This window comes from Mchenga conophoros, linkage group LG1 (genome assembly GCF_057382185.1).
Source record: "Mchenga conophoros isolate Kocher_MC1m ecotype Shallow Benthic linkage group LG1, M_conophoros_male_GT1.1, whole genome shotgun sequence".
NCBI classification, from domain to species: domain Eukaryota; kingdom Metazoa; phylum Chordata; class Actinopteri; order Cichliformes; family Cichlidae; genus Mchenga; species Mchenga conophoros.
The window spans coordinates 15460630-15473055 of NC_140526.1; the positions used below are offsets into that span (position 1 = coordinate 15460630).

Below are 12426 nucleotides of genomic sequence, written 5' to 3' on the forward strand. Positions count from 1 at the left end.
GTGTCCATAGAGCAACTGTCAATTACTGGCATGGAAATTATAAACGCTCCAGGATCCGATTGCCTCCAATTCATTTTCCACCCCATCATATGTGAATCAGGGGTATCCTTCTCTCTCATTGGTGGTTGCTTCATTTGCTCACCTTGATGTGGGGGAATGTTTATTACCACTTTCTTCACCATTGCAGAGGGTTTTTTGCCTTTCTATGGTCTCTGTGTGACTGTCCCTTTAGTGTTTATGAGAACCTTCACAGTTCAACAAAAAGTTTTATAACACTTTTTATTTCATGTAAAACTCTGATAAAAGCATATGCAGACAGATCATTAATACTTGAGCTGCTTGAGAAGCGATTTGGCCATGTGTACATTTCCACTTACGGAATAAAGTTAGGTGATGAAACTGCCTTTCATGATTACATTTCATGGCCTGTTTTTAGGTTTTATTATATGCTTGATATTCACTTTTTACAAGTATACAAAAACAAACAAAAAAAACAAACAAAAACAAAACAGTGCAGTGATTGATTGCAAGGCACACCGGTTATGGCTGCATTACTTATAAACAAAACTTAAAACACTCAAAATGTCACAAATCTTGACACTCAGACCGACAGTCAGAGAATAATGGAAGTGTTTGGATGCGATTTCTTCCTCATTTGCTGCTCAATCTTTAAATCAAACTGCTGCCTTTCTCTGAAACAACAACAACAACAAAAAATTAGTATTTATCAATGAAGTCATTCTTTTTAAAAATTTAACATATGAAAGTCTTACCTGTTACTTATACGCCGCCCCCTGAGGTATTTTTCTTCTGCTGTTTTTACTGAAATGTTGTCCACTCCAGCAATGGCATAAATAATGGCCTGCACAGAAACAAACTCATAACACCTGGACTACAGAAACTGAACTGCATATCAGGAAACATTGCAAACAAAACCTGTGAGCACTCATGCAGGCTTTAGCTCACCTCAGGAAGAAGCACATCCAGGACAAAAGGGACACGATCCATGGATTTCACATCAGCTACGCAGGGGGCGTTGGCCACAGCTGCTGTATAGAGCTCATTTAGGTAGCAGTAGACTTGGTCGAGCTGATGGTCATCTTCAAGGTATATGTTCACCACTCGTCTACGATTGTCACTTAAGAAGGAGCGAAGCCACCTGGACTTCTCCTGTCCATGGATCACAGCCTGTAGGAAGTGTGATACAATGGGAAGAGATTTATTCAATCAATTATAGTTTCTTATGCCATCACATCTTAGTGTGGCGCAGCTCAGATGTCAGATTTTAAAAAGAACTGCAACTGAAAATTTTTTTTTTTTTTTTTATAGCATTCATATGCAAATACTTTCAATATTCATCCATATGTTTGTTTAATTTTTGCATGCTCTGGCACACTCTTTGCATAACTGGTTGAGCTCCTGAAAGTATTGGACATTACTGGGGTGAACTTAAATTTGTAAGTACGGTATACTAAAATCGAGGTCAGCTTACATTCGTTGTGGCCTCTACCACCCGTACTTTATTCAAATAAATCTCCACGTCTTAACAGAGACGGCTTTTGACTTTGCTCTGGTGTCATACTAACAGAGTGCGCAATTCAGAAACGTATAAGAGCATAGGACACCTGGTCTTGATAAATAGTTAGGACAAACAAAATATTGGTACTCACTTATAAGTACCTCTTTGCGTTTACCTAACGGCAAACTAGGGCATTTCAGCTATAAACAGTTATCAGCATCAGCAAATAATAGCATATAATCATGAGTGGTATGTCATCAATCAAGGTAAAACATTAACCTTTATAACAGAAAAATAATATGCATTTGTTGATGATGATAACCATAGTATTGTACTATATAAATGAAATTTAAAAAAAAGTGTTAATAAAAATCTATCCCAATCCTTCTTTCCATTACTATAACAAGGAACTAAGAAGAACATAAATGATGGCAAGTTGAATTTAAATGTCTAGTCTTTGACTATCTTTAATTTCCAGACCTATGTAACTGTGGCAAATGTGATGCTATGGCCAAAGGAGACGTGCATTTGTTTCCACACACTGGAAATAAGTTTAAAATAAAAAACAAAACAAAAAACAAATTGTTGTTTATGATTTAGTTGTTGAAATCCACATTTGGGCTGGTATATGCTGTGAAAACTAATCAAGATTTATTAAAACAAAAACAAACAAACAGACACAAAAAAAGGATCTCTGCACATAAAAGCAACTAAAGGAATTCAGATGAAAGGTCACCAGTGGCTACATGTTTTAAGTCAGCTGGTCATCATGTGTTTTTTCTAAACTTCCAAGATGGTAACGCCAGCTAAAAGAGGAAGTCAAAGTCAAGGCATATTTGGTTTCCACGAAGAATTACAGTTGAAAGGCTTTTGTTTGGATCTATTGTAACTTCATTAGTAGGGCAGAACAGGGCTCTTCTCTTGCAGCACTTCAAAGCCCTTGTTGTTGATTGGTGTTTCAACCTCACCCAGTCTTTATATGTATTGTGATTCTGTATTGTAAAAACAGATGAAAACCGTGGCCTACAAACGTGCTTGTGCAGTGGGTGAACTGTGAAGCTGTGTGGGTTGGGGCAAACCCACACATTTCTCACGTGGGTCTCACAGTTGGGTGTTCCCACACAGGGCTGGCAGCAGTTTTACCTTTTGGGGGCCCCTTTATGGGCTTTTTAAATGGGCAAACCCACTACCCCCAGTACTGGCGTACCCACACAGCCCACAATGGGAAGCCCACAGTGGGGTCAGGTTAGCGGTGCACTAGATCCGGCACTGTTGCAGTCAATAACTCAAAAGCTGAAAAGTTACATAATTTGAGCAGGAAAGTTTCAAGCCTAAGTTGAGCCACAGAAACCAAATATGAGTTTTCATCTCATAAAACTTTGGTGGCATAAAGGAAAACAAATAGTCCAAATTACTCAGAATATTAAATTATTTTGAGCTGGTAAAAAACTCTGCTTTCTGCTTCTGTTTCAGTTTGGGCTGTCCTAAAAGATCAAAGCAGCACTCATTACTCAGCACTGCTGCAACATTTACATAATTTTAGTGAAGTGACACCAGAACTGTAGCTTTTTGAGGAACACAAACAATCACCCCCTAAAACTCTATCGGCCAAGTCACTGCTATGCACACTGAACAGTTTCTTGGTATACCTATATTGGATTAAATGATATGGAACAAGAATTACACCAGCAGAAAAGCAACAGAGTCATTCATACCAGGAGGTGTGCGTCGACCATGTGTTGCTTGACAATGAAATGTACGAGCTTCTCATTTGCGCGGTTGTGGGCAGCATGGGTCCGATCTGGCAGCAACCTCTTTGAACACCTTATTTCCTTCTGCTGTTCACTAAAGCTGTCCTCCTTAACATCACATGGCTCCTCCATTGTTGAATCACTGATGATGGTTAGTCTCTCTGAAGCTGCCTTTGGATACCTCCTCCTCACAGGATAACCTAAACCAATTCAGACCAGCAGTCAAGAGCAACATCGGGGCCTAGCGAATCTGTAGGTGTATTCAACTTTTTAATTCTGTGCTAGCCTCGTTGAAATTTCTGATTCCAGGTCAAGGATGAAACTTACTCATATCGTGATCAAAGTACTGTATGAAGGAGCCAGAAAATGAGCCACATGCTACAAAGATAAAACATGATTAGTACTGCAGCTAATTCAGTGATATCATCCCAATATTGTTTAAACAACATATCACACACAACAGTGTTTCTGCTTGCTGAGGCATTACATAAGCAACTCACCAATCCGAAATCTGTAGTCGGTTATGAGATCCAGGGACCATGATATTGCAGCATCATAGCTTTCTTTGGCTTTACACTGTTTAAAAACCAACAAAAAAGCAAAAACAGTTTACCGTTGTGTCAAGTGAACATTTTCAGAAATCCGAACATACTCTGTGAGCAGTTCTTACCATGAGTTCATTAGCTTCTTCACAGTCAAAAGGTTTCAAGCATTTTAGAGCCACAGCAAACCTTTAGAAACACAAACACCCAACTGAAACGTTTATTTAAATAACATAAATGTAACAACACTAAGTAATGTGCATACACTAATCAGCCACTTCATTGGATACAGTTCAAATTCTTAATGCAAATATCTAATTAGCTAATCACATGGCAATAACCCGATGCATTTAGGCATGTAGACATGACCAAGACAACCTGCTGAAATTCAGACTGAGCATTAGAATGGGGAACAAAGGTGATTTAAATGTCTTTAAATGGATGTTGCTGCCAGTTGGACTGCCATGAATATTTTATAAACTGGACTTTCCCACACAATGATTGCTAGGATTTACTAGGCAGCAGTGGGTGCCACTACTATCAGCTAAGAACAGGAAACCTAGGCTACAAATCACAACGGCTCACCAAAAATTGTACATTTCCAACTGGAGAAATAGAAGATGGGAAAAATGGTGCCTGGTCTGTTGACCATTATTCAGATAGTAGAATCAGAATTTGGCATAAACGACATGAAAGCATGGATCTATCCTGCCTTGTCTCAATGGCTCAGGCTGCTAGTGGTGATGCAATAGTGAGGATTGATATTTTCATGCCACATTTTAGGACCCTTAGTACCACTTTAGCATTGTTTAAATGCCCCAGCCTACTTGAGCATTGTTACTGACCATGTCCATCACCCTTTATCCCTTCCAGAAAGATAAAGCACCATTTCGCAAAGCTCAAATAATCTCAAAGTACTTTCTTGAACATGACAGTGGGTTCACGGTTCTCAAATGACCTTTGGAGTATGGTGTAAAGGGAGATCCACATTGTGGACCTACATGTCCAACCAAGGTGTACTTTGTAAAGTGGCTGGTGAGTGTATGTATCACCTAAAGACAAGCAAGAAACAACAAAGCAAAAAGAGAAAACATCCTACCCTTTCTTTTTCTCAATGATTGAGTCATCAATGAAGATGATACTGGCTTTTCTGTGCTTTCTGTTCACACTTTTTACCTACAGCAAACAAAACAACAAATAAAAAACAAAACAAAAGGTGAGTCAATGTTTTTCATGGGCAATTATTGTCATTTTAACAGTGAACACTTTTTTTGATTCATCATCTAGTAAATTCAAGATATACAATAGTAGGCTGACTGACAGCACGTATAAAAAAAGCATTTAAGGCATTGATTCAATAAAAGAAAAGGAAAACATTAACCAGAATCTGCTAAATTGTGATTTTATCACATGTCACCATTATGTACTCACCAATGCAGGCCAATATGGATAGTTTCTATATTTGTGCCACACAAATGCTCCTTCGGTAATGGATGGGGGCTCTGAAAGTCAAAACAAAAATAAACAAATCAACTCAGTGTCCTGTACCGTCACAGACTCCAGTTATCCTTGTGGTCTCGCTCACTTTCGTCTGTCCGCATCAGGAAACTTGGGAGCTCTTCCTCGTCCTCCTCATCACTTATGTCATCCTTCTGGTAGGACAAAGTAGACAGCTGTTCTTCATGATGACTCAGTTCTATTGAAAGATCCGAAGACATCATGGAGTCATCTATTGTGGAGTTAAGAAGAGACAGAATTAGAGCACACCTGCAGCTCTCCATGCCAATTAAAAACACATGACATGCAAGACAGACTGTGCAAAATAAAAAACAAATGTAAAAAATGTGGCTTCACAGAACTGGCTGTGCTTGGGGACAACAGTACTGAATAATACACTACCTTGACTTTCTGCTTCAGCCTTCTGGAGTTCAAATCTTGGCCTGGAGCGGGAGGATGATTTCTCTTTATTTAAATTCCCAGTCTCTCTTTTTGGCTTCCTACCACGCCGGCACTTGACTGGAGGATCATCGGTTTTACCATCGGTCTGCGTTTGCGTCTTTGTCTGTCTTTGTTTAACCGGTCTCTTACGCTTACGTTGAGGTTTTGACTGTGAATCTACCGCTGTTGTCTAAATCAGAATACTTTATTAATCCCGAAGGAAATTAGGACATAAAACAGAACATAACAAAAGGAAACTGAATTCACTGAAGCTATGTGGGATTATAAAAATATATAAATTTCACTTTTATACCATACCTTTATCTGAGTGATGAACTCAGTGTATTGTAGCTCCCCTTCAGGAGGGGAGCCTGAAATGGTTGACGGGACATCATAGGTGGTGCTGTAGACTGGTGTGGAGGTCAAGCAGGCTTCTTGTGCAAACCTCATTTTCTCCCTTTCATTTTTTGGAGTACTAGCCTCTATTGAAAAGACAAGGCCGCAGTCGCTGCAGTTGCCGCTGCCTGGCACAGCACTTGAATCATCTGTGCTGGGAGACAAAACCGCATCTGAGGGGTCTTTCTCTGGCGACTTCTTTTTAGGTTCCTTTTTCCTTGTTTTTCCAGGTGCACCTAGGGGGGGAGAGAAAAAAAAAAATCACGTGGTCATTTTTCTACTGTCATTTTGAGTAAATTTGTGTGTTCATATAAAAACATCTGGCTGTCTCAACGACTTTCTAAAATGTAACTCAGAGTTCTCGTTCATAAAAGTTTTGATTACCTTTCATTGCTGTAATATTTGGTGTATTCCTCCTTGTGGAAAGCTTTCCCTGGAGTTCATTGGGACACCGGAATACCAGCGATCTGACATTAATCGGGGCTTATTTTCTTTATTTGGGGGAGTTGAAGGTCCGTAGTAGGCGCCAGGGTGGATAAACCGGTAGCCGCAGTAGCTTTATGCCTGATTTAAAAAAAAAAAAAAAAGTAAAGTAAGGCGATGTTGCTCAATCGGCATGCTTAGTAGGCCGTACTTTCGCCTTGGATGAGTTTAGCACTAAACGCGATATTCGCAGGTTATTCTTGACATGCGTAGTGAATTCACAAATATGCGGAAAAGCTGTTGTCACGGAGACAACAGTGTCCTGGAACTGGGCGTCTAAGTACCTTTTTAACGGGAAACTCTACCATTTATGAATTTGGGTTTTAAGAAAACCATACATGTGCAAACGGCACAACAAACATTTGAAAAACAAAGTTTAACGGTGCAGTAACAGCGCAACGCCCAAGATGTGCTGCAGGTCAACCAGATAAGAGCGATCGCTTGCTAACAAGACTTGCTCGCTAGTAAACAGGCATAAAAACCTAGTTTCTAACAAATCACAAAGTTGTTCACGGGGGTTTACACAGTTCCGTATTGTAGTTATGCGCCACTTGTCACACTAAAGCCATGTCACTATTCCGCCCTTTATATAATGCAATAACGTTGACGTACGGATCAACTAAAACAAGCAATGCAACAAATTAACTGCCGCCAAACTACGACGTAGACCCATAAAAAATAGCGACTGACTGACCACCTCTGCCCGAGTCAAGCGAAGTAATGACAAGAGCTACAACTAGCCACTTACCTTAGGAACCCTAAACTCGGTATTTTTGTGCCACTCGCTAGCTTTTAGCTCCAGTTAAAACCCTTGACATAGTTGTTGCATGTAAACATTCACCGTTACCAAAAGTTGCACGAAAAAAAGGAGTTCCTAACCCCGAAACAAAACCTGCAGTCAATAGTGAAAGCAATGCGTCGTGCAGACAATTCCTGTTAACAAATGTTTGTTATTTCTCGTGGACTGTATACCACACTAAAAGATTTGCCGCCACCATCTGGACCGGAGGGCGTGATTTTATGTCTGAAAAAGCGAGAAGGACACGCTTGGCTGTTCACGGATTTAGTGTTGTGGTTGAGCACAGGATGTGTGCACAACTTGCAGCTATATACTGTTTAGAAGAGATTTTAATAGGCTTATGCATGGGTAGGAGGCAAGAATTAAATAATTCAAATAAAAATGTAATATGAAAAAAATGCCACCCAAACATACCGGGTTTAATTTTGAATTTTTTGAAACTGCCCCCATTTTTTGCTGTATTAACTCTAAAGCGACATTGTCTTCCAATCTCACAAAAAGCTACCAAATTCAATAAGTTATATATATACACACATAGAAAAAAAGACAGTCATGTGACTTTTTTTTTTTTACTGTAACTTGCTTCCAGATCCACAGAGTTTTACAGAGACACATAAAAAAGCTTGTTTTGCTATTCGTGTAATCTTTTTTATTTGTATTTATTTCGTTTTATTCTATTTATTTATTTATTATTTACTGCTGTGCTCTAATTCAGCGTTGAAGCTTATCTAGTTTATCATAGGGGTAGCAGAGTACAACCTGCTTGTCCAAATTCTCGCAGAGCGAAAACCTAGAGACAACCACACAAGTCCACTTTCACAATTATGGGCAGGGAGAACATGCAGACTATACAAAGCAAGGCTACACAACCCCGGATTTGAGCCCAGGACTTTTGTCCTGTTAGACGTGCTAACCATTTGCAAAATTAAAAACAGCATGCCTGTAGGTTTTTTGTTTGTTTGTTTCTTTTTGAAATTTCTGTGTTAAAAGTGTAAGTCAAAGCGACACTACCCAACTGCAGAGTGCTCACAATACCACTTCTTTCTCTAAAATCGACACTCACCTTTAGTGCAGCAAAATCTCTTCTGGTAAAAAAGTGTGAAAGACTAAGCAAGAAAGAAAAAAAGCAAAATCTTCTCTGATTACGCAGTCATTAAAAAGGAAAAAGAGTGGGAAAGGATGGGAAACAGGTCTGTTCAACAGTCTACTTTCACTTACCTGTTGGTGTCTGGTTTCAACCGCAATGCCCTCCTGGGAACAAAAGAGGGCACTGTGTGACCACTCATCCTGTGTTCACATGGGTTTCCTAAACCTTTCCATCACGTAGAAGTATTGCTGCTGCTCATGCTTGGATCTTAATGCTACAGTCCTAGCTTTGCTTTCTACAGATATTTTCTTCAATTAGGGGCTCACCACCCTACAGCTTTACCTGCTGAAAAGTCACAATTGACACTTTTTTTATTTGTTTTTGTTTCTGTTTGACTGACAGAGGTCAAAGGCCGGTGGTTAAGCTTACAGCAACAGGGCTGAGATGTCTTTGACACTGAGTACACAGTTATTTAACATTTTTTAGTCTCGTTGTAATTTGATGATTTTCTTCATCCATTTTATTCTATCTGATACCACTGCCTGCTTGATTGAGAGGTTTTCGGGGCTGTAATCAGGAATTAAAATCCAAGTACTTCCAAGACACCAAACTAAAAAAAATAAAATACAAATAAATAAGTAAAGTCTTTGAAATGCCTCCATTCGTTGGATTTTCCTCATAGAAAATCGGTTTAATTGTTATTTATATGTAAGTATATTTTTTCTCAGTCCATACTGTCCAAAAATGAATCTCGCATAAATACAAAGTTTTTATAGCTTTGGTCAAAATGACTTGAAAGCTTACAATTTTTTTTAAACACCTTAAAGTTATGTTCCTAAACTCCACCACTTTCCACTTTAATCAGGCAGAAATCCACCTGTCACTCAACTGGCACCTTTGGACGTGCATTGGCCTGAGGCAGATGAGGGATAAATTGGCCCCGCCTTCATCCAGATGTGCGTTCTTGCTCCTGTCTCTTCAGTCAACTGCTGGCTTCGGCGGAGCCGCAGGAAGTCAAGAGGAGGGCGCAGATAGTAACACTCAAAGTACAAACAACGAGGAGATGACTTCTGTAGCAGTGGTCTGAACCAGCCGAATCTCACACGGTCTAGTTAGAGAAGGAGACCTGCGCCGTGCGTCGGAATTTCAGCTACCCCCTGAGGGGGGTGGGGGTGTTTGCTTTACCTGGCCAGCCTGAGACGCAGAGCTGATGGAGAGAGGCTGGGCTGAGTGCGGTGCCACTCTAGAGCGCTGTTGAACAGAGAGCTTCATTCAGCTCATAGACTCTGCTGAAGGGGAGCGGTCTTTTTCACCGACCTGTGTGATTCTTGTGTGCTTTTAGGAGTAATTCGAGGGCTATTTTAGACGCAACAAACCGTGCGGTTTGTTAAGAAGAGACCGAAACCATCTGTGATTTTTTATTGTGTGTCTCTTAGACGCAGCATGGGGATGTAACTGGGTTCATCATGCATCTGGAAGTGGCGTGAGGTTACCACCAGCCCGAGAAGAGCAAACTGCTGGGGCGTGTGGTTAATTGAAATTGATCCGGTGGTCTTTATTTTTTATTTTTTAATTTATTTATTTTTGGATGTGAAGCTGTAGCAGAGGTTCTTTCTCCTCTCCTCTCCTCCTCCCCATTCCTCTCACCTCCAACATGACTTCACTGTCGGGGACTAAGGAGAGGTCTGTGAGCAGCCGGAGCAGAAAATATGGGGTAGGTTATTCATTCCAGCAGCCGAGGGGTGGACACACCTCTGTTCCCAATCAGCCTGGTAAACATTAAAACTTATCATCCGTTCACTGCTGCATGCACTTCATCTCACACTCCACCCATTTTTATAGGAGACTGCCGTTTGCTTCGTTTTCAGGGTGACATAAACATGAAACTTGAAGGTTCTTGTAAGATTTGTGTTCCTACTGCTGATTGCTTTGTGAAGATCACACTTCAAATATCAGTGCTTATGGTGTTATGGTGTCACAACGCTGGCATGCATTTTCACTGAATGATCCCCAGAAGTAGCACTTGCTGAGCACCAAAGTGCTAAATCAGTGAAGACTATTATAGTCACACCTGTGTCACTGCCTATCATCTACAAAGACTAATTAACAATAATTTATAACACGCCGTTTGGCACAATATAACCACCTCTTCATTTGGAGATGATTGAGCGTTCCCATTTATCAGCCTCAACTCTTTGCTGCCTTATTATAGCCCTCGAGAGAAAGATCACAGGAGTGCCCAACCTTTACAGCCTCCACCACATCAATGGGTCTGTTCTCTGACTGGATTTACCCAGCCGCAAAAGATCAAATTCTCCACTCTTTGCTGCTTGTTTGATGTTCCCATGTGGTTGAGTAGAACAAAATAACAGGTCTATCCTGGCTTAATCCTATTTAGTGGTTTATGGAAGCACTCAGTAGGATGACTTGTCGTTCCATTGCAGGAAATGTTTAATGTCATTCTCTGTTTGTAGGTTTTTAACTGAATGTCTGTCTAATTTAATGTCCTAATGTTAGGTAAGACTCCGTCTAATCTTGATCCCTGATCACACATTTCCTGTGTGGGTTATTCACAGGACACTCTGTGTCTGCTTAGCCTTTTTTCTTTTAAGAGAAATCAACATTTTTAGTGTTGATTGTGGAATAACAATGGATGCTGAATCTGTGATTTGGGTATTCATTTTTTTGTTAAAGCAGAACAATTAGTTGTTGAATTTTTAATTAAAGAAATGTTTACTTGCTTTAACTTTATTTCAGAAACATATCTCTATATTAGTACACAAAGGCAGGTGCAGATTGATATACTGGCCATGTGCTGTCGGTGTAATGCACATAAACACAATGATTATATTATATACATATTTTGACTTTCCTGCAGTGACTGTAAAAATTTGCATCTTGGAAATACACCATCATTAATTTTTTCTCTTCGGAAAATTTTTTCTTAGGTCCCTGACACATCGCCGACCAAATCTTCCTCCTTCTTCCCGGACACATGGTACCGAAAAGCCTATGATGAGACCACCCGCTCCGGTACACGCCCCGCCCCGGAGGGTGCTGGCTCCATGCCCAGCTCCACGGGAACACCATCCCCAGGCTCAGGAATCTCCTCACCAGGATCCTTCTCTGGGTCACCTGGGACCATCTCCCCAGGCATTGGGACAGGATCACCCGGTTCGCTAGGTGGCTCACCAGGTTTTGGGACAGGATCGCCGGCCTCAGGCAGTGGAAGTTCCCCTGGAAGTGAAAGAGGGATATGGTGTGAGAACTGCAATGCAAGGCTGACAGAGCTGAAACGACAGGCACTAAAACTGCTCATCCCTGGACCTTATTCCAGCAAGGTAAATTTCTTAGTTTTGTTTGTCCTTCTGTCTTATAGCGTATCTGAAAAAGTGTGTAGGAAGTCACACACAAGTGGTTATGCTCAGTTTCATAGCGTCCAAAAATAACTTGCTCCTTCATTAACTGTGGCATTTGGTCACTGGCACTTATTAACTTTGTTGCTCATGAAAGAGGGGACTTGTAATCATGCTCTTGCTTACTGTGTTGGTGTGTCGTCAGCATTATTGTTGCCATAAATCATAAGGATGCTGTAATTTGTCCAACCCCCATTTGACCAGCTGCAAAGAAAAAGGAGCAGAAACCAAAGAGCCTTTGGGATTTGGGATCATAATTGTATGTGAAGCTGTTTATCCAATACTGTCACTGCCAAAACAAAATGAAAAACATAGGCGAGATCATTTTGATTTCTGTCTTGGAGTTTCCCATTTTGCCTGATTGAACATATTACCAAAATCAATGAGCTCGCTTTAGTCTATATTGCTTTTCTTCTTTTGAGGGAATTAATGTGATGGATTACTGTAAGACACTAACCTCAAAGACTAGTATTAATCCACTTGGACTCCTGCCTT

General features: G+C 40.4%; 2 protein-coding genes across 3 annotated transcripts in view; one reads left to right on the top strand and one right to left on the bottom strand.

The window, feature by feature from the left end:
* Positions 1–262: 262 nt before the first annotated feature.
* Positions 263–7617, bottom strand: LOC146583119 (PWWP domain-containing DNA repair factor 3A). The gene is made up of 14 exons (XM_085267548.1): positions 7378–7617; positions 6531–6710; positions 6069–6382; positions 5712–5940; positions 5398–5541; positions 5244–5314; positions 4912–4988; positions 3941–4001; positions 3771–3846; positions 3598–3648; positions 3235–3470; positions 967–1188; positions 774–862; positions 263–692 (listed from the first exon to the last, which is right to left on the bottom strand). The coding sequence occupies exons 2-14, from the start codon at positions 6535–6537 to the stop codon at positions 614–616; spliced, it is 1656 nt and encodes a 551-aa protein (XP_085123674.1). The 5' UTR covers positions 6538–6710; positions 7378–7617; the 3' UTR covers positions 263–613.
* A 1923-nt stretch (positions 7618–9540) lies between these two features.
* Positions 9541–12426, top strand: part of kif26ba (kinesin family member 26Ba) — a 100281-nt gene continuing 97395 nt past the window's right edge. For both annotated transcript variants that reach the window (XM_085267510.1, XM_085267515.1), the window contains exons 1-2: positions 9541–10229; positions 11464–11856. In XM_085267510.1, coding sequence (XP_085123636.1) covers positions 10170–10229; positions 11464–11856 — 453 coding nt within the window. In that variant the 5' untranslated portion in view covers positions 9541–10169. The remainder of the gene's footprint in view (positions 10230–11463; positions 11857–12426) is intronic.

What these genes read in the sequence shown, in the direction of transcription:
- LOC146583119 (XM_085267548.1), bottom strand. An exon ending in TGGATGTGCTTCTTCCTGAG is followed by an intron (nt 863 to 966) that starts GTGAGCTAAAGC and finishes GTTTCTGTGCAG; the next exon opens with GCCATTATTTATGCCATTGC. An exon ending in GGGCGGCGTATAAGTAACAG is followed by an intron (nt 693 to 773) that starts GTAAGACTTTCA and finishes TTGTTGTTTCAG; the next exon opens with AGAAAGGCAGCAGTTTGATT.